Below are 22513 nucleotides of genomic sequence, written 5' to 3'. Positions count from 1 at the left end.
ATATTGAAGTGCATGTGCCCCTCCAAATCACTATGTTTGTATCCTTTGGATGCATACCTAATAGTGCAATTGCTGGGTCATGGGGTAGTTCTATTTTTAACTTTTTGAGGAACCTCCATACTCTTTCCTAGAATGGCTGCACCAAGTCTACATTCCTGCAACAGAGGGTTCCCCGTTCTCCAAATCCTCACCCACATCTTTCATTTCCTGAGTTGTTCATTTTAGTCATTCTGACTGGTGTGAGATGGTATCTCATTGTGGTTTTGACTTGTAATTCCCTGATGCTGAGTGATGTGGAGCATTTTTTCATGTGTCTGTTGACTATTGGTTGGCCTTCTTTGGAAAAATGTCTGTTCATGTCTTCTGCCCACCTCCTGATTCAATTTTTTGGGGGATTGGGGTATTGAGTTTGATAAGTTCTTTATAGATATTGGATACTAACCCTTTATCTGATATGTCATTTGTAAGTATCTTCTCCCATTCCATAGACGGCATTTTAGTTTTGTTGATTGTTACCTTTGCAATATAAGAGCTTTTTATCCTTATGAAGTCCCAATAGTTCATTTTTGCTTTTGTTTCTCATGCCTTTGGAGACATATCTAGCAAGAAGTTGCTGTGGCTGAGGTAGAAGTGGGTGCTGCTACCATTCTTCTCTAGGATACTGATGGATTCCTGTCTCACATTTATGTCTTCATATATTTTGAGTTTATTTTTGTCTGGTGTAAGAAAGTGGCCCTGTTTCATCCTTTTGTATGTGGCTCTCCAATTTTCCCAACACCATTTGTTGAAGAGATTGTCTTTTTTCCAGTGGATATTCTTTCCTGCTTTGTCAAAGATTAGTTGACCATAGAATTGAGGGTCCCTTTCTGGATTCTCTATTCTGTTCTAGTGATCTATGTGTCTGTTTTTGTGCCAGTACAATACTATATTGATGATTACAACTTTGTACTACAGCTTGAAGTCCAGAATTGTGGTTCTTCCAGCTTTGGTTTTCTTTTTCAACATTCCTGTGGCTATTCGGGGTCTTTTCTGGTTCCATACAAATTTTAGGATTGTTTGTTCCAGCTCTGTGGAAAATGCTGATGGGTATTTTGATAGGGATTGCATTGAATGTGTAGACTGCTTTGGGTAGCAAAGACATTTTAATATTTGTTCTTTCAATTCATGAGCATGAAATGTTTTTCCATTGCTTTGTGTCTTCCTCAATTTCTTTCCTAAGTGTTCTATAGTCTTCAGAATACAGATCCTTTACCTCTTTTGTTAGGTTTGTTCCTAGGTATTTTATGGTTTTCAGTGTAATTATAAATGGGATCGATTCCTTGATTTCCCCTTCCTCTGCTTCATTGCTGGTGTAGAGAAATGCAACTGACTTCTGTGCATTAATATTATATCCTGCGACTTTGCTGAATTTCATCTGTTCTAGCAATTTTTTTTGGCAGTCTTTTGGGTTTTCTTTATAGAGTATCACATCATTGCAAAGAGTGAAAGTTTGATTTCTTTGCTGAGTTGGATGACTTTTGTTGTTGTTGTTGTCTGATTGCTGAGGCTAGGACTTCCAGTGTTATTGAACAATTGTAGTGAGAGCGGACATCCCTGTTTTGTTCCTTACTTTTAGGAGACAAGCTTTCAGTTTTTCCCAATCAAGGATGATATTCGCTATGGGTCTTTCATGTATGTCTTATGATGTTAAGGTCTGTTCCCTCTATCCCTACACGGTGGAGAGTTTTTTATCAAAAAATAATGCTGTATTTTGTCAAATGCTTTTTCTGCATCTACTGAGAGGATCATATGGTTCTTGTCCTTTCTTTTGTTAACCTGGTGTATCACATTGATTGATTTGCAGATGTTGAACCGCTCCTGCAGCCCAGGAATAAATCCCACTTGGTCATAGTGAATAATCCTTTTAATGTACTGTTGGATTTGAATAGCTAGTGTCTTGGTGAGAATTTTTGCATCCATGTTCATCAGGGATATTGGTCAGTACTTCTTTTTGGTGGGGTCTTTGTCTGGTTTTGGGATCAAGGTATGGGCTTGGTATCTGGCCTCATGCAATGGGCTTGGAAGTTTTACTTCCATTTCCATTTTTTTGGAACAGTTTCAGAGGAATGGTATTAATTCTTCTTTAAATGTTTGGTAGAATCCCTCTGGGAAGCCATCCAGCCTTGGACCCTTGTTTATTGGGAGATGTTTGATTACTGGTTCAATTTCTTTTCTGGTTATGTGTCTCTTCAGCTTTTCTATTTCTTCTTGTTTCAGTTTTGGTAGTTTATATGTTTCTAGGAATTTATTCATTCCTTCCAGAATTGTATTTCTTCAGGGTTGATTGTGATCTCTCTTATTTTGTTCACAACTTTATTTATTAACTTCCTTTCTTTTTGATAAGTCTGGCTAAGGGTTTATCAATCTCATTAATTCTTTCAAAAAACCCACTCCTAATTTTGTTGATCTGTTGATCTCTTTGTTGATCTGATATAGAAATTAAATTTCTATATCGATTTCTGCTCTAATCTTTATTATTTCTCTTCTCATACTGAATTGAGACTATCTTTGCTGTTCTTTTTCTAGATCCTTTAGATGCAAGGTTAGGTTATGTATTGGAGACTTTTCTTGCTTCTTGAGGAAGGCCTGTATTGCTATATACTTCCCTCTTAGGCCCACCTTTGCTGCATCCCAAAGGTTTTGAACTGCTGTGTTTTCATTTTTATTTGAGAAGTCAGTTAAATTTTTTAAAAAGGCAATAGAACTTCTGCAGAGTGGTACTTGAAATACCCAAACATCTAGGCATGGGGAACTGAGGTATATCCTGGTTCTGACAGACCTACAGTCTGTCAAAAAGGAAGAGGTCTTTGTACTATCAGATCCACACTGTCTCAGAATCCAAAACCTATGTGACAATCCCATTCCTCTCAAATTAAAAAAAAAAAATAGTGTATTTTTAAAATTAAATTTTTACTTATTTTACTTTTAAATTTACTTTTATGAAAAAATTATAAAAGTTTAAAAACAATCACTAATATCAACCATGATTTTTTAAAAATGGCAAAATTAAAATAAATGAATTCCACTGTGGGTGCCTGTAGGAGTCAAATCCTGAGAAGAGATACAAGCACCAATGAAGCTCGCACTAGTTGACTTGCAAACCAGCATTGATGCCTCACTTGGGGAATTAGAAAAATTACAAATGCTGTTAATGCCTTTCCATTCTTCCCAGGACCCAAGAGAGTGCACTCACAGAGATAGTTAGGCATGTCTTGCACTGGAATGAGGAGAATCTTCTGAATGTTAAGAGAAAGAGTGTTAAGAGAAGCACATCATCCTACCGAACCCCTTGCATTTGCACCTGCTTGCCCTGCCAAACTTCTAGGTTCTTGCCCTGCCAAACTTCTATATTCATTTTCCACTCTCTACACCACATCCAAGAGGGTTACTGTAGTTCCTCATGTGGCCAGTAGATGACAGGCTTGTCCACTGAGTTTTAAGTAGGCACCATGACTTCAGACTGAGTTGTATCCTAAAACGTCCCAGATCTTAACTTTCAACCTCTTCTTTTCATAAATTGTGGAGAATGGGGCAAGTATAGGAAAATTACTGCGGTCCAGTATGCTTCGGTCTCCTCAGGGCCTTAGCAGAATTGGTGACTGAACCACCTGGAGATGAGGATGGGAATCATGAAGAAACATCTTTGTAAGCAAAGATTAGCAATGGAGGGAAATCCAAAATAGTTGGAGAAATTAGACAGCTCTCCATAGTAAGAGATATTTTCCTCCAGTGTTCAGGTACACTTTATTTCTGGAACCAGTTTTAGCTTCTGACTTCTGTTGCAGCTTCTGTTGCTCCAGTTACCAGTAGCTGCAAAGCTTGGCTTAAAGTCCTTTATTTGAAGACCTCTCTGCTTCACCTCCCTTCCCTCACTGGTTACTTTTAACAGGTGCACTGTGCTGCATTGTGTGGCTGTACTCCATTTGTTCAACCAGTCGCTTTTAAAGGGCATCTGGATTTTGTTTTCAGTCTTTTCTTATTGTACATAATTTTGCATGAATAGCTCCAGATGGGCCTTGGGCAACTTTCACTGTGGTAGCCTGAGAAGCAATAAAACAAAATAAGAAAAAAAAAATAAGAAAAAAAAAAAAAAAAAAAAAAAAAACAAAATAAGGAAGAAGCATGGCAGAAACCTTTGTTAAGAAAGTATTGGAGCCCCTTGAGCCCTGGCATGCACCCTAGCACATTGGAGCCAAACTTAGGTCTAATTTTTTGTTGTTGTTGTCAAAATGCATTTAATTTTCAAAAGTCAACATACAATTAACTTTAAATCATGTTGAAATACAAAAAAAGCCATTTTTAAAAATGGATTTATGGACTGAATTTCTGCACCAGTATTGCTCTAACTTGCCAAAGCCATTCACCTTAAGATTTGCTGAGCATGTGGGTAGTGCCACTTTTCTTCTCAGATTTTCAAGTGTGAGAGATGCCTCTAGAACTTGGATACTATCCAAAGAACAGGCCTCTCAGGGAAATGCACCACAAGGTACCAAATCCTTCACAAAAGAAAGAAAGAATGTATGTCTGAGTCTCCTACCTCTTCTCCAGTGTCTCTTGCATTGTGGTACTGGACCTCTGGTGACACCCATCCTTAAAATTTCAGATTTGAGTTCTGAATAGCCTGGGTAGAGATGGGAGCCATCAGCAAACCTATCACCTCCCCTCCATCCTAATCTTGCCACCAGCCACAGCACATTCATCCTGACACCTTATCTGCACACCTTCATTAGATGGGAGCCAGCATAAAGCAGATACTCTGACTCTGCAGTTTGATTAAGTACCTGATTATCACTTTTAGGTTTCCTTTTGGTCTCCAGACACACGTACAAAGCTCTGCATAAGTGGTTTCTAGCTGCTGGCCGTGACCATCCATTGCTTTGCTGTCTCATCTATGGCAAAATATAGTGCTGTAGCTGGATATGTTGACTTATTTTCCCACACATAACATCAATTTCACAGAAGACTGACAGAAATTCTACCCAACTGCAACAAGAAAGGAGTGCCACAGTGTCATCATCCAGTGCCTGATTACTTAATGATGTGCTGGTTGTTTAGTGAGTACACTTGTGCATGATCCATGTGTGGCATGATACAGCAGAAATCAATGGAACATGCCTCCACTATTCATGTGGGGTCAACCAACAATGATTCCTGATGCTACTGAAGCTCCTACTCAAGACTATATCCTCCAAATGATGGATAATACATGCCAAAGGGTTAATGTGGTAACCCTTCTCTCACTTTTGCATGGAAGACTCCCTGCTCACTGTATCCCCCACCTCTTTCCCCAGAATCTCAGGGAAAGACCCAGAGCCCAAGTGAGGATCAAGCTATGTAAGGGATGGAGGTACCTTTTGCCCATATCTTGTTAACTGAGGTCAAGAGGGGCCTTTAGGGAAACTTACAGCTTTGTACTAGGGTAAGAGGCTACAGCAGCTCATCTCCCTGGCACTGGGCATCAAAACATTGCACACAGGATAGCACCAGAAGAACAGGTGCTATGAACACTTACAGAGTAAAGATAATCAATGTTTCTTGCAATCCACATATATTGAAAACCTCAATTATCCATCCATATAAGAGCAAAGCAAAGTGGTAGATTTTCTTGATTCCAAAAGTAACATTGATAGCCAGTAGGAGTGACTTTCAGCAGAGAAATAAAATTCATTAAAGAATTTAAAGACTAGAAACATCACCCTAAGAACAAACACTGATTTTTATTTTTTTTAATTAATTCTTATTGGTGTTCAATTTACCAACATACAGAAAAACACCCAGTGCTCATCCCATCAAGTGTCCGCCTCAGTGCCCGTCACCCATTCCCCTCCAACACCCGCCCTCCTCCCCTTCCACCACCCCTAGTTCGTTTCCCCGAGTTAGGAGTCTTTATGTTCTGCCTCCCTTTCTGATATTTCCCACACACTTCTTCTCCCTCCCTTTATATTCCCTTTCACTATTATTTATATTCCCCAAATGAATGAGAACATATAATGTTTGTCCTTCTCCGATTGACTTACTTCACTCAGCATAATAACCTCCAGTTCCATCCACATCGAAGCAAATGATGGGTATTTGTCGTTTCTAATGACTGAGTAATATTCCATTGTATATATAAACCACATCTTCTTTATCCATTCATCTTTCAATGGCCACTGAGGCTCCTTCCACAGTTTGGCTATTGTGGACATTGCTGCTAGAAACATCGGGGTGCAGGTGTCCCGGCGTTTCATTGCATCTGTTTCTTTGGGGTAAATCCCCAACAGTGCAGTTGCTAGGTCGTAGGGCAGGTCTATTTTTAACTCTTTGACGAACCTCCACACAGTTTTCCAGAGTGGCTGCACCAGTTCACATTCCCACCAACAGTGCAAGAGGCTTTCCCTTTCTCCACATCGTCTCCAACATTTGTGGTTTCCTGCCTTGTTAATTTTCCCCATTCTCACTGGTGTGAAGTGGGATCTCATTGTGGTTTTGATTTGTATTTCCCTGATGGCAAGTGATGCAGAGCATTTTCTCATGTGCTTGTTGGCCATGTCCATGTCTTCCTCTGTGAGATTTCTGTTCATGTCTTTTGCCCATTTCATGATTGGGTTGTTTGTTTCTTTGGTGTTGAGTTTAATAAGTTCTTTATAGATCTTGGAAATTAACCCTTTATCTGATACGTCGTTTGCAAATATCTTCTCCCATTCTGTAGGTTGTCTTTCAGTTTTGTTGACTGTATCCTTTGCTGTGCAAAAGCTTCTTATCTTGATGAAGTCCCAGTAGTTCATTTTTGCTTTTGTTTCTTTTGCTTTCGTGGATGTATCTAGCAAGAGTTACTGTGGCTGAGTTCAGAAAGGGTGTTGCCTGTGTTCTCCTCTAGGATTTTGATGGAATCTTGTCTCACGTTTAGATCTTTCATCCATTTTGAGTTTATATTTGTGTATGGTGAAAGAGAGTGGTCTAGTTTCATTCTTCTGCATGTGGATGTCCAATTTTCTCAGGACCATTTATTAAAGAGACTGTCTTTGTTCCAATGGATAGTCTTTCCTCCTTTATCGAATATTAGTTGGCCATGAAGTTCAGGGTCCACTTCTGGATTCTCTATTCTGTTCCATTGATCTATGTGTCTGTTTTTGTGCCAGTACCACATTGTCTTGATGACCACAGCTTTGTAGTACAACCTGAAATCTGGCATTGTGATGCCCCCAGCTATGGTTTTCTTTTTTAAAATTCCCCTGGCTATTCGGGGTCTTTTCTATTTCACACAAATCTTAAAATAATTTGTTCTAACTCTCTGAAGAAAGTCCATGGTATTTTGATAGGGATTGCATTAAACGTGTAAATTGCCCTGGGTAACATTGACATTTTCACAATATTAATTCTGCCAACCCATGAGCATGGAATATTTTTCCATCTCTTTGTGTCTTCCTCAATTTCTTTCAGAAGTGTTCTATAGTTTTTAGGGTATAGATCCTTTACCTCTTTGGTTAGGTTTATTCCTAGGTATCTTATGCTTTTGGATGCAATTGTAAATGGGATTGACTCCTTAATTTCTCTTTCTTCAGTCTCATTGTTAGTGTATAGAAATGCCACTGATTTCTGGGCATTGATTTTGTTTCCTGCCACACTACCAAATTGCTGTATGAGTTCTAGCAATCTTGGGGTGGAGGCTTTTGGGTTTTCTATGTAGAGTATCATGTCATCGGTGAAGAGGGAGAGTTTGACTTCTACTTTGCCAATTTGAATGCCTTTAATGTCTTTTTGTTGTCTGATTGATGAGGCTAGGACTTCCAGGACTATGTTGAATAGCAGTGGTGAGAGTGGACATCCCTGTCTTGTTCCTGATCGTAGGGGAAAGGCTCCCAGTGCTTCCCCATTGAGAATGATATTTGCTGTGGGCTTTTCGTAAATGGCTTTTAAGATGTCGAGGAATGTTCCCTCTATCCCTACACTCTGAAGAGTTTTGATCAGGAATGGATGCTGTATTTTGTCAAATGCTTTCTCTGCATCTAATGAGAGGATCATATGGTTCTTGGTTTTTCTCTTGCTGATATGATGAATCACATTGATTGTTTTATGAGTGTTGAACCAGCCTTGTGTGCCGGGGATAAATCCTACTTGGTCGTGGTGAATTATTTTCTTAATGTACTGTTGGATCCTATTGGCTAGTATCTTGTTGAGAATTTTTGCATCCATGTTCATCAGGGATATTGGTCTGTAATTCTCCTTTTTGGTGGGGTCTTGGTCTGGTTTTGGAATTAAGGTAATGCTGGCCTCATAGAACGATTTGGAAGTATTCCTTCTCTTTCTCTTTCCAAACAGCTTTAGTAGAATAGGTATGGTTTCTTCTTTAAACGTTTGATAGAATTCCCCTGGGAAGCCATCTGGCCCTGGACTCTTGTGTTGGGAGGCTTTTGATGACTGCTTCAATTTCCTCCCTGGTTATTGGCCTGTTCAGGTTTTCTATTTCTTCCTGTTCCAGTTTTGGTCGTTTGTGGCTTTCCAGGAATGCGTCCATTTCTTCTAGATTGCCTAATTTATTGGTGTATAGCTGTTCATAATATGTTTTTAAAATCGTTTGTATTTCCTTGGTGTTGGTAGTGATCTCTCCTTTCTTATTCATGATTTTATTAATTTGAGTCTTCTCTCTCTTCTTTTTAATAAGGCTGACTAATGGTTTATCTATCTTATTAATTCTTTCAAAGAACCAACTCCTGGGATCCCTGGGTGGCACAGCGGTTTAGCGCCTGCCTTTCACCCAGACGCGATCCTGGAGACCCGGGATCGAATCCCACGTCGCGCTCCCGGTGCATGGGGCCTGCTTCTCCCTCTCCCTATGTCTCTGCCGCTCTCTCTCTCACTGTGTGCCTATCATAAAAAAAAAAAAAAGAACCAACTCCTGGTTTTGTTGATCTGTTCCACAGTTCTTCTGGTCTCGATTTCGTTGAGTTCTATTGGAATCCTTATTAACTCTCTTCTTCTGCTGGGTGTAGGATCTATTTGATTTTTTTCTCTAGCTCCTTTATGTGTAAGGTTAGCTTTTGTATTTGAGTTCTTTCCAGTTTTTGAATGGATGCTTGTATTGCGATGTATTTCCCCCTCAGGACTGCTTTTGCTGCATCCCAAAGATTTTGAACGGTTGTATCTTCATTCTCATTAGTTTCCATGAATCTTTTTAATACTTCCTTAATTTCCTGGTTGACCCTTTCATGTTTTAGCAGGATGGTCCTTAAATTCCACGTGTTTGAGGTCCTTCCACACTTCTTGTTGTGATTTAGTTCTAATTTCAAGGCATTATGGCCTGAGAATATGCAGGGGACGATCCCAATCTTTTGGTATCGGTTCAGACCCGATCTGTGACCCAGTATGTGGTCTATTCTGGAGAAAGTTCCATGTGCACTTGAAAAGAATGTGTATTCAGTTGAGTTTGGATGTAAAGTTCTGTAGATATCTGTGAAATCCATCTGGTCCAGTGTATCATTTAAAGCTCTAGTTTCTTTGGAGATGTTGTGCTTAGAAGACCTATCGAGTATAGAAAGAGCTAGATTGAAGTCACCAAGTATAAGTGTATTATTATCTAAGTATTTCTTCAGTTTGGTTATTAATTGATTGATATATTTGGCAGCTCCCACATTCGGGGCATATATATTGAGGATTGTTAAGTCCTCTTGTTGGATAGATCCTTTAAGTATGAGATAGTGTCCCTCTTCATCTCTCACTACAGTCTTCAGGGTAAATTTTAGTTTATCTGATATAAGGATGGCCACCTCTGCTTTCTTTTGAGGACCATTTGAATGGTACAGGGTTCTCCAACCTTTTATTTTCAGGCTGTAGGTGTCCTTCTGTCTAAAATGAGTCTCTTGTAGACAGCAAATAGATGGGTCCTGCTTTTTTATCCAGTCTGAAACCCTGTGCCTTTTGATGGGGTCATTAAGCCCATTCACGTTCAGTGTTACTATCGAAAGATATGAGTTTAGGGTCATCATGATATCTATTCAGTCCTTGTTTTTGTGGATTGTTCCACTGGACTTCTTCTTAAAGGGGAATTTTAAGAGTCCCCCTTAAAATTTCTTGCAGAGCTGGTTTGGAGGTCACATATTCTTTCAGTTCCTGCCTTTCTTGGAAGCTCTTTATCTCTCCTTCCATTTTGAATGAGAGCCTTGCTGGATAAAGTATTCTTGGTTGCATGTTCTTCTCATTTAGGACCCTGAATATATCCTGCCAGCCCTTTCTGGCCTGCCAGGTCTCTGTGGAGAGGTCTGCTGTTACCCTAATACTCCTCCCCATAGAAGTCAGGGATTTCTTGCCTCTTGCTGCTATAAGGATCTTCTCTTTATCTTTGGAATTTGCAAGCTTCACTATTAAATGTCGAGGTGTTGAACGGTTTTTATTGATTTTAGGGGGCGATCTCTCTATTTCCTGGATCTGAATGCCTGTTTCTCGTCCCAGATTCGGAATGTTTTCAGCTAGGATTTGTTCAAATACATATTCTGGCCCTCTGTCCCTTTCGGCACCCTCGGGTACCCCAATTAAATGTAGGTTTTTCTTCCTCAGGCTGTCATTTATTTCCCTTAATCTGTCTTCATGGTCTTTTAATTGTATGTCTCTTTTTTCCTCAGTTTCCCTCTTTGCCATCAACTTGTCTTCTATGTCAGTCACTCGTTCTTCCACCTCGTTAACCCTCGTCGGTAGGACTTCTAGTTTGGATTGCATCTCATTCAATTGATTTTTAATTTCTGCCTGATTGGATCTAAATTCTGCAGTCATGAAGTCTCTTGAGTCCTTTATGCTTTTTTCTAGAGCCACCACTAGCTGTATAATAGTGCTTCTGAATTGGCTTTCTGACATTGAATTGTAATCCAGATTTTGTAACTCTGTGGAGAGAGGACTGTTTCTGATTCTTTCTTTTGAGGTGAGGTTTTCCTTCTGGTCATTTTTCTCAGTGCAGAGTGGCAAAAACAAGTAGTATTGGGAAAAGGAGAAAAAGAGAGAAGAGAAAGAAGGAAAGAAAAGAGAAAAAGAGAAAAGAAAAAAGGAAGAAAAAAAGGAAAAAGAGAAAGAAAAAGAAAGAAAGGGGGAAAAAGGGTGTGGGAAGCAAACAGAAATCAAAAAGAAAGAAAAAGAAAAAACCACAGGAGAGTATCTTCTGATTGTGTATACTTTAAGTCCCTTGACTTCCCCTGGAACTGGTCCGTCTAGCTGGTCTTCTGGGGGAGGGGCCTGCTGTGCTGATTTTCAGGTGTTAGCACTTGGGGGAGCTGCTCTGCCCCCTGCCTGGTGCAGGGCTCAGTGTGGGTTGTTCACCCCGTGAGGCCCCAGGAGGAACAACCGCAGTGGCGGGGCCAGCTCTGCAGCCCTGGAGTCAGCTCCCGCAGTAACTCGGAAGCTCTGGGTCTGCAGGGCCTGGAGGCTCTGGGGCGGGCCGCTGATCTGCTCAGCTCCGGGCAGGAGCGTCCTCGCTGTCCTGGGCCCTCCCGGCCTCTGCCTGTCCCCGGGGGGAGGCCGGATCCTGGGCTGTGTCCCAGTGCCCTGTGCTCCGGGGCCTGCGCTGTTGGCTTCACGCTCCCGTCCCGCAGCCCCCTCCACAGAGCCGCCGCCCGAGCCCCTCTGAGCTGCTCCGGGTCCCGCCGTGCCCTCTGCAGCCCTTAGGGGTTGCACCTGCTTAGGGGGCGCAGGTGCCTGTTAGTGTCCCAGGGAGCCCGAGGGCATCCCTGCCCTCCTGGGTCCTGCTCCACCTCCCTGCGGGCCCCTTTCCGCCCGGGAAGGTTGGTGCAGCTCCGGCTTCTCCGGGACGGGGGCTCTCCTGTCCTGGGGACAATCGCCCCGGCCTCAGACCGGCTCCTCGCGGGGCCCCTCCCCCTTGGAGGCCTTTTGTTCCTTTATTTCTTTTTCCCCGTCTTCCTACCTTGATAGAAGCGCCAACTCTTCTCACTGTAGCATTCCAGCTGGTCTCTCTTTAAATCTCAGGCCGAATTCGTAGATTTTCAGGATGATTTGAAGATTATCTAGGTAATTTGGTGGGGACAGGTGATTTGGGGACCCTACTCTCCCGCCATCTCCTCCCCTTGGATGTTTTTAAATTGTATTTAAGCAATCTAATTAGATTAAACACACTTAGGAAGTGTACATGAGGAATAAATTAAAGCATCCCAAATTATCATCTTTGACCTTTCATAAACTGCCTGAATTCCTTATGCCAACATTTATGAAGAATTACATGCTATTGACCACAAGAGGGAAGCCTTGTACCATTTTTACCATGGATTAGAAAAGTGGGGGAAACATGCTTCCTGAGAAACTTTTAAAATATTTATCCGTAAGTACAGTGTACAAGACAAAACAATCGTCATCCCCTTTCGAGACTGAATTGGTGGTTGAAGTGGCTTTAGTGTTTTGAATACACTTGTTCTTGGCTCCACATGTTACTGGCTACACAATTAGAGACTTGATTTATTTTTTTTGCACATTTAATTTTTATCTTTAATCCATTTTTAGGAGACATATCACTGTGGAATGTGTACTTTGGATCCAACCAAATCCTGGGTTCAATACCTACTGTGCTTACTTCCTAAAGGGACTTTTCTTTAGAACCCAGGTTTCTCAGAGTAAATTGGAAATAAAATTATTATCTAGTGAATAAAATAGTAAGGTTTAACATGATAGCTATTATTAGTAGTATTTTCAATTAATAAGGAAATACTTATTTCAGTAAAATCATGAAGAATCCTCTGGCCTGTATCTTTCCTTTCTTCTACCTTAAAAGTTTCAAAGTTCAAAAGTAATCTCAGAAATACAAAATATAAGTTATTCTCTATCATCCCTCTTAGTTTTTCTAAAAGCTTATTCAGCATTAATCACCTCTCATTTATTACCCTATTTAACTCTTAAAATGATATGTTCTTGAGATGCCATTCATCCACTCTAGCTCTCCCATCCTATTATGTTCACTAACATTTCCCCTTGTTGTCCATGCTGGACCCATGCCACATCTATTTTTGTATAAAAAATTTCCTTCATTGGGCAGCCCGGGTGGCTCAGCGGTTTAGTACCGCCTTTGGCCTGGGGCATGATCCTGGAGACCCGAGATCGAGTCCACATCAGGCTCCCTGCATGGAGCCTGCTTCTCCCTCTGCCTGTGTCTCTACCTTTCTCTCTCCCTCTGTGTCTGTCATGAATAAATAAATAAAATTTTTAAAAAAAATTTCCTTCATTCATTCACAATATTTAATCTTGAAACTTTTGTTTCAAGTCGTTTTTTGTTTTTTTTTTTTTTTTTTTTTTTTTTTTTTTTTTGTCATTTTTGTTGTTTTTTGGTGTGTGGGTTTTTTTTTTTTTTTTTTTTTTTGTCATTTTTCTATCACCTTCCCCTAAACCAGTCCGTCAAGGGGCCTACTGATTCACTCTTCATATTTCTTTCTTTTTTTTTTTTTATGATAGTCACAGAGAGAGAGAGGGAGAGAGAGAGGCAGAGACACAGGCGGAGGGAGAAGCAGGCTCCATGCACCGGGAGCCTGACGTGGGATTCGATCCCGGGTCTCCAGGATCGCACCCTGGGCCAAAGGCAGGCGCCAAACCACTGTGCCACCCAGGGATCCCTACTCTTCATATTTCTTAACATCTCATCTTCACACTCTCTGTCCTCTTAAATTCTCTGTGAGTGTTTTGCATGTTTAGAACCCAGCTCCTTGGCTACAATTGCTGACCAAATTCATTAATAAAACATCTTCAAGAATTAATTGTTAACCAAAAATTATATAAATGTGATTGAATGAAGATGGAGACTTTTCCAGCTCTCCTTACCCCAAACACACACATCTACATTCTATAAAATCATTCCTACCTAGATGAGATTCTACATTTTCTATGTCATGCAATAGAGCATAATATTTAAGAATACCATTTCTAGACTCTCTCTTACATGGACAGTGGAGTCAGGTCACTTCCTATTCCCAGGAGAATAGCTGAAAAGAGGATTCACAGGTGAGGGCGGCACATTTTCAGGACAAAATGGAAACAACTTTGCGTTGCAAAACAATGCAAAACAGCATTTCATTGCAAATAGAATGCCCTGTATTTCTGGGATTTGTGCTGGATTTGTAACAGCACAGATGATATGTGGAGTTGTAGGTGACTCCGAAAACAAGCTGCCAGAATGTGTAAAATACAGGAGCTGGTACTAAGTGAGTGATTTATTTTACTAAACGATTTATTGGCAATATGGAGGCAGCTTTTGGAGGCAACCACTCTTAGGCTTCTGTAGTGATTTTTCAACCTAATCTATTCCTTCACAATCTCTCAGTTATTGAATTCAGCTTGTGCCTTTTAGAACCCACAAAAAAACTTGGGAATTATAAAACAACTTGATTATAGATGTTCAGATCATAACAACAGAACCTGTGGTTGGCTTTCAGGGAAATATTCTGAAATGTGGATTCCAAATTACCAATTCCCCACACCCCCCCCCCCCAACAAACACATATACACACATGTACACTTGTGGCCTTAGGTTCCGTGTGAAAGTTATCTCATTTCCAAGCCATAACCTATTACCCCTAAATACCCTCTGGTTCTAGGTTTGGTACTGTGGGAGGAACAAGAGAGAGGTATACATATTTGCATTTAATAATTTCAAAAATTCCCATTAGCTTTTATGTGTCATCTGTATCACAGGAAATAGAAGTAAGAGTATTACATTTCCCAGGCTCTCTTGCCCAGGATCTGGACGTGGCCAATAGGCTGTCAGTGAAAGTTAGTATTATGAGATTTGGAAGGTGACAAGTAGGTTGAAGCCATCTGATACAGCGGACACAAGGGCTTCACGGACAGGACTCTTGGGAACAGCCTTGTATTGCCAAGACTTTCCTTTCCCTGGAGCTGTAGAGGAGCTGTGATGTCCACAGCAGCTTCCCACAGGTTCCTGATCTCTTGGAGTTAGGAGTCTGCACTGACCTTTGCTCTTTCAGGCTTCCTAAACACTTTAAAGTTATAATTCCCTCTAATACAGAAGAATTGTAACAAACAATTCTATTTAGAGTGTCTTACAAGGCCTTCTATTTTCAGACTGAACTATGACTAGTACAGTAGCTCCTCCCACCATTTGATGTCACTTCTCATACCTCACTGAGGTGCCTTCAGAAATCCCCTCAGACATAGGAAGCTAGAGTATGGGAAAAGAACAGGAGACCATGGGTAGCGTCCAGATAGAAACTTCTCTCCTAGCATGGAGAAAGGGAACTGAAAGTATTTTCTAAAGTCTCCCAAATTTGGTAATCTCATGAGAAGAACCAATCAGTATTTTAAATTAAGCCATATCATAAGTTGCTGAGCAACACCTTAGGTTGAAGTTGCTGTTATGACAAGTAAACCCTTTTTCTGTAAAGTGTCTCTGAGTTTACCATATATTCATTGAGCAGCTTATAAGAACCAGGCAGTATGATAGCTAGCAAAGGGCAGGCATACAGACATTGTACTTGTTTTTTCCTCTGAGAGAGGAGATGACAAGCCTAAATCATAGGACCAGACTCTCAGCGGAGATTGATACTGTAAAGCCCTCATCTGGCCCATTCCTTTGCATCCAGAAAGTGTATTCCTTAACAATCTGAGGGCAAAACTGTGCTGTGAGTCTCTTCCACATGATCTAGAAGTCATTGTGAGAGGGCGTTCAAAGTCCTTAGATCCGATCAAATAATCGGTAATGTGTAGGGAAAAAACATCATGATTTGTGAGGGTGGCTGTGGAGCAGGATAATATCTCAGCACAACAGTATAGAAAATCCATCAGGAGCATATGTGTCATGACTGATATTAAACAGCAAACTCACCATCTGAGGAGCTGCCTCACTGTCAGGGCTCTCTCCCTTCATCGGAAGTATTCAGATTCCAAGCCTTTCTACATGTGGTTTAATTTTCCTTTATATTGTACTGTATGGTCAGAAACATGAAGGTCAGAATGATTTAACTTTCAGTTTTTTCAGTGGTGAATATCAAAACAAATTCTTGGGATCAGAACTTCAATAACTTATGACAGGAGGAGAGCTTTCAGAATGTTATTACCTGAGGGACGTTATGGGAAAGCTCTCCTGCAGGTTATTATCTCTATTTCTCCCAGTAGAATAAGCTCTGCCAAATTTATTCCACCCTATTCATTGATCTAAGTTCCTCAAATGAGCGGTGTCCCCAGCAGTCTACTGCAATCTTTGATCATATTTAAGATGGTAGAGATTACAGTCCACTGTTTCTTATAGCCACTATCTATGGTGTGTCTACCATCCCTCTCTAGCTAGGGGAATGTTGACACTCAGAGTTTCTCTTCTGATATTCTCTCAATATAGTACAGTGCCAGGGATGCCTAGCTGAGTTGGGCTGAGTTGGCCATCTGGGAGTCTAGAGTACTGAAGGAGAATCCTGAAGCAAAAAGCTCCTGAAGTTACTTAAGTGAAGCTCTGTCACCCACTACTGCCAAGAATCAGGCATTCTCCATAGCATGACAATCTACCTTCTTTCTCAGATGATTTGTTGTCCCTTAAACAAACTCCCCAGCTGTCACAGCACAGAAGAATAATCTCTCACTAACTGCCATGTAGGGTGTTTCCATTGATTTTATTCTCACTAATGTGCTTCAAGTACATCCCTTTCTAGAACTTGGATTAGGATGAAACAGTCTATGGGTGAATGTGATTCTTGAACATTTGTTTATTTTGCTATTTTTATTTGATTATATGTATGGGGTGTTTTTTCTTTTTCTTTTCTTTTCTTTTCTTTTTTTTTTTTTTTTATTATTAAGAGCTTTACTTGTTTACCTGACCCTTTGACAAGAGCTCTTCCCTTAGCAACAGATGTGTCATCTCAAAAGTTTTTCTGATTGGCTTCAGCTCAACTTATTTAAATTTCAATCAGTCAAACTCTATCATACCATACATTCTCTCTTTTTTTTTATCCGTGTCAGTTCTACCCTACTCTTTAGCTCTACTGACCTCCCAACAAATCACAGAAGAAAATGACCATAAGTGGAGTCCCAGTGCTAGGATTTTTCATCATGGCTTTCCTGATGGGTCCTCAGGAATCATGGGCTGTCAAAGGTAAGTGCTGAGAGAAACAAAACTTGGGATAGAAATTCTGAGAGCATTGGAGAGATAAATTGTAAATATTTGCAAGACTGTCTTTGAAGTGAAGGAAAAGTGTGGCAGGCATCATGTGGTCTAAATCTGAAAGTATTAAAAAATTGTAGTTTGGAGGAGTTCTGATCTTATAAATTGAAGTCAGTCACATTTAGTTGAGAGGAACAAAAAATGGTATGGCTTAATAGCATTGACTTTGAGATAAGGCTGACTTGAAGTGAAAATCTTTTCTGAGAGGCATTAACAAGCTACCCTCTGGGCTTAATTTCTTTTTCTGGAAAATTAGTAGATTTTGAAATCTCACATCATTTTGTGGGGATTAAATGAGAAAAAAATATGAGAAGTTCTTGCAACTGTTTCTTAGACAAATATATGATATTTTTTTTGGCAAGTGAATCCTGTCAGAATATTTTAAGCACAGATATTGCATTGAAGATCACCAGAAAAGGAAGTTACCAAAAGCAACAATCTACCCAAAGAAGAGCAAGGGCAGGTATGCTTATACCAATTGCTCTTAATTTACTTCCTCTTAGGAGAAGGATGGCGCCTTCACCACTTCAGTGGATCTATGATCTATGGTCACAGCTACTTAGTGATTTTCTCAAAAGAGTAGAACAATGAATAAGGATATGGAAATTCTTTTATTATTCTCTGCCATCTGCAAAGCAAACGTTTACTGCTATGAAGATGTATTGTGAAAAAGTAACCTTTACCCAGACTAAACCCCAGAAAGGATGGCAGTAAGCTGGAAATAAGTAATATAATCATCCAGTTCCAAGACCCATGATAGAAACTGTATGTTTCTATTGCCTTGAAAGGGCCACAAATGGAGATGCATATATGATAAAATAGAGGCTCTTCCCTTGGGATGGAAGAGGAAGCTAGAGGTGTCTCTGTTCCTTAAGCAGTTTTGAACCTAAAATGCTTGTTATAAGCCTGTTGATGTACTAAGAAATTACTTACCTCATCTAATTCTTTTTATTATTATTATTATTATTTTTGAGAGAGAGTATGTGATTGCACAAGCAGGGTGGGGAGAGACAAAGAGAGAAAGAGGGAGAGAATCTTAGGCAGTCTCCATACTCAGCGCAGAGCCCAATTTGGGGCTCAATCTCAGTACCCTGAGATTATGACCTGAGCCGAAACCATCAGTCAGATACTTAACTGACTAAGCCACACAGGCGCCTCTCATTTAATTCTAAAGACAAATTCAAGTTAGAAGCAAAACTTAAGAGAATATAATAGGAAAACCGCAAAGAAGTAGATAAAATAATCCATTTAAATCACTAGATAAGTAAATACCTGAATAAGAATTAAAGATTTAATTTGATCCAGAGTTCAGAACCTAGACTCTTATTTATTTATTTTTAAAGATTTTATTTATTTATTCATGAGAGACAGGGGGAGAGAACAGAGATATAGGTAGACGGAGAAGGAGGCTCCCTCTGGGGAGCCTGATGTGGGACTCAATCCCAAGACTCCAGGATCATGACCTGAGCTGAAGGCAGACGCTCAGTCACTGAGCCACCCAGGTGTCCTTTTAAACAGTGTTTCCCTCTTCTTAATAATCCAGTGCTCTGAGAGAGGCCCTAGAACTCTTGTTTAATTGTATTTAATGCCTGGGAAAATACAGTGAGTGATTCTCTTTTAGGAATTGCTGCTAGATTTCCAAAAAGGGAATCATTTCTCAGCTACTAGCATGGAACCTAACAGCAACTTCACAAGAATCTAGGATTTTCAGCCTTCATTTCCTTCAATGCACCCTACCTCTGCCCTTCATTTCTCCCCTCCTAGCTCTGTTCAACATGTATGTTCTGCACCTGAGCCTCATCTTCCAGCTCATTTCTGCTTTCCGTCATTCCTCCATTCCACATGGCCAATCCCTTCCACTGCCCACACCCACATGTTTGTCTCACATCCTGGGTTCTACTTCCTCTCCTGCTCCTGGTTTCCACCCTAACTCTCTTCCCTGCCTTTTCAGAGGAGCACGTAATCATCCAGGCTGAGTTCTATCTGACCCCTGACCCATCAGGGGAGTTCATGTTTGACTTCGATGGTGATGAGATTTTCCACGTGGATATGGAAAAGAAGGAGACCGTGTGGCGCCTTGAAGAATTTGGACGTTTTGCCAGCTTTGAGGCCCAGGGTGCCTTGGCCAACATAGCTGTGGACAAAGCTAACCTTGACACAATGATAAAGCGCTCCAACCACACCCCGAACACCAATGGTACCTGCTGCACTCCTAGACATGGGAATCATAACTTTGAAATAGATGCTTCAGCTTATATGTTACATTATTGTGACTGACTTTCCCTCCCAGGGGCCTAGTGTGGCCATAAACAAGTCCCTACTTCTCATGCCACAGGCCCAAGAATTTCATATGAATTTGTTCCTTTCCTGATGTGCTCATATCTCATCCTTACCATCCACAGTCACTTATAGAGCCATTGCCCCAAATCTATGCTGGGGAGGGGGGACAGGAATGAAATTATCTCCAGTGCCTAAAATATCCTGTATATCTTACACCACAGCACTGGTTCCAGTTCATGGAGGAGAGTATCAGAGATAGGTATCTGAGACTGTAGTACAGATCCTCAGGGCAGAGTTTCAACTGCTTATTCTGTTTCAGTGGGAGGGAGAGGGACTAGCCCAAGCAGGAAAGGCTAATTTCTGTCCTATATCCCCAGTACCTCCAGAGGTGACTGTGCTCTCAAACACCCCTGTGGAACTGGGAGAGCCCAACATCCTCATCTGTTTCATCGACAAGTTCTCCCCACCAGTGATCAATGTCACGTGGCTTCGAAATGGAAACCCTGTCACCACAGGAGTGTCAGAGACAGTCTTTTTGCCCAGGGAAGACCACCTTTTCCGCAAATTCCACTATCTCCCCTTCCTGCCCTCAGCCGAGGACGTTTATGACTGCAAAGTGGAGCACTGGGGTTTGGATGAACCTCTTCTCAAACACTGGGGTATGGACCATCCTTCCATCTCCTTTCTTTTATGATTTTCCCCGGTGATGCATATGTCTGGTGCTTTGGGATGTTCCCTAACTCATCCATAACAATTGCTATGACTCCTATTCCTTGTCTTCTCCCATTATTCAGTTTCACCCACCTTTTAATATGCATTTCCTTCATACATCATTCTGTCTTCCTCTTATTTAATTGATTGATAATTATTTTTTTGACTGAATACCCTACCTTTGATTCTAATTGTTACGCCATACACAGTCATTACTTCTGTACTGTACTCTGTTTTATTTTCCCCAGAGTTTGAAGCACCAACCCCCCTCCCAGAGACAACAGAGAATGTGGTGTGTGCCCTGGGCCTGATCGTGGGTCTGGTGGGCATCATTACTGGGACCATCTTCATCATCAAGGGCATGCACAAGGTCAATGCTGGTGAACGCCGAGGGCCTCTTTGAGGCACTTTCAGGTGGGTTTGATGTAGTTAGAGGAAGGCATATATATAGAAAGAATTATCCAAAAGAAGGAAACAGAGTGGGGAGAAGGATATGTGATATCTTTAAATGAAAATGATAGGAAAGTCATGACTCTTAATTTATCTTTGCGAGAACAGAATCAGACATTGACACCATATGGTATCCCAAAACTTTAAGATCCCATATTCTCTCTGATACATGTGCACCTATACCACAACCTCAGTCTTAGAAATTATCTCCACTACCCAATACTATTGTTTCACATAATACTAATGAATCAATGATCTAGGAAAGATTTGAGTACTTTCTGGTATATATTTTCTGAAACAGTACCTCAGCTCAGAAATATTTCCAGAGCTTGGCTCTTTGGGGGTTAGGATAAATTCACTGCATAAATAAAAATCTCCTGAAGGCCAATGTCTGTTTTTTCTTCTCCAATCTGAAAAGTGGTGTTGAAACTTCTAAGAAAGGGTAAGCTCTGGAAGTTCTGGTCTGCTCATTTATGTTCACTTGGAGAGTGGGAGATGCAATTCATGCTAGAAAGTTTCGATTTACTAGATAGAGGTCAAGTGAATATTTAGAGACACTTCCAAAGTCAAAGGATTTTTCTTTTTTTTTTTTCTAAAGGGGTTCCAAAGTCAAAGGTTTAAGGGAGAAGAAGAATGAATCTGAAAAAAAGAGCTTAAAATAATAATCTTAACTCTTTAGTAACTATGCGTGTCCTGCTACAGGCAATGGAGTTTCCTAGAGAGAAGATCAGTAAAGAAATTTATGCTTCAATAGCTTTATAAACCTGGCAAGACTCCAACTGTTCACCTCACTGAGGACAACCATTTTTTTTGCATTTTCCAGACTTTTAGATATTCTAAGAAAAATGATGTCTTCCTGATCTGATATCTAGTTATTCTCTCTTTGCTGACCCTTCTTGGATCCGTTTTCCTCCATTTTCTACCATCATTTTAATATCACCATGCAATGCCTCTGGAATAAACCCCATAGGATCTTTTCTCTACTATGGAACCTTGTGAATGTTCAAAACAGATATCTCTTCTACACTTAGTGCTTTGGTTTCTTCAAATTGTGATTGTGATTTTTTTTAACACAATAAACTATTTGATGGATCTGAGATGAAGTTTTTATGTCTAAGCCAGTTCTTCACAGGGACAAGGGAATATATGTGATCCTTTCATCCTGAAATGTGTGAATGTTGAATGTATGTGATAAGTTCTATAAGCAGTCAGAAATAACTAGGTTTGGGGCATGGGTGGCTCAGTCATTTAAGTGTTTGACTCTTGATTTTGACTCAAGTCATGATCTCAGCATCCTGGGCTCCGCATTCAGGGCAGTGTCTGTTTGAGATTCTCTTACTCCCTCTGCCCCTCCCCCTGCTCATGCTTTCTAAACAATAAGTAAATAAATAAATAATCTTAAAATAAAAAGGAATATCTAGATTCATTATGACCATGTCTCATTCACAGCATCTGCAAGTAATCCAGTTGCTATGGTCCAGTCCCTCTATGGAAAACTCTAGAGTAGAGTTTGTTTGTTGAGAGATCTCTGCTTAGGAATGATTTCAGAATCTAGTTTTGGTTCCTGATTTCCAAGTCAGTGTTACATGTGGATCTTTAGTAGAATGAATGTTAAAGCATAGGGTTTAGCCGCAGCTAATAAGCAAGACTGATGATGGGGAGCAGATGAGAGTGGAGTGGAGAACAGAGGAGGATTTACATGTTACAGGATTTACATATCAATGACACTCCAGATTTAACGGAAAATAGGATAGGACACTGTGGATCAGCATTACCCATTTTATTAACATGGTCTTTGATGCCTGTGTCATTACTAGATAAATGGTCTGACTTATTCCTAAAACAATCTTGTACTGGATATGTATCCCCGTGCAGAAAAATCAAGTAAAAAGTGGAAAGTTCGGGGAA

The 22513-nt window shown here is 40.5% G+C and overlaps 1 protein-coding gene across 2 annotated transcripts; it reads left to right on the top strand.

Moving 5' to 3' along the window:
- The first annotated feature begins 16937 nt into the window (after nt 1-16937).
- Nucleotides 16938-21702, top strand: LOC121473937 (HLA class II histocompatibility antigen, DR alpha chain). 2 transcript variants are annotated; one of them, XM_041726773.1, is made up of 5 exons: nt 16938-17095; nt 19116-19361; nt 19822-20103; nt 20404-20569; nt 21308-21702. In XM_041726773.1, the coding sequence occupies exons 1-4, from the start codon at nt 17014-17016 to the stop codon at nt 20556-20558; spliced, it is 765 nt and encodes a 254-aa protein (XP_041582707.1). In that variant the 5' UTR covers nt 16938-17013; the 3' UTR covers nt 20559-20569; nt 21308-21702. The 2 variants fall into 2 exon arrangements, with proteins under 2 accessions (XP_041582707.1, XP_041582698.1); XM_041726764.1 differs by having other exon boundaries at nt 21204-21702.
- Nucleotides 21703-22513: the final 811 nt, after the last annotated feature.

This window comes from Vulpes lagopus, chromosome 1, assembly GCF_018345385.1.
Source record: "Vulpes lagopus strain Blue_001 chromosome 1, ASM1834538v1, whole genome shotgun sequence".
Taxonomy (NCBI): domain Eukaryota; kingdom Metazoa; phylum Chordata; class Mammalia; order Carnivora; family Canidae; genus Vulpes; species Vulpes lagopus.
Note: the sequence above shows the minus strand (reverse complement) of the source record. Positions and strands in the feature narration are given on the sequence as shown.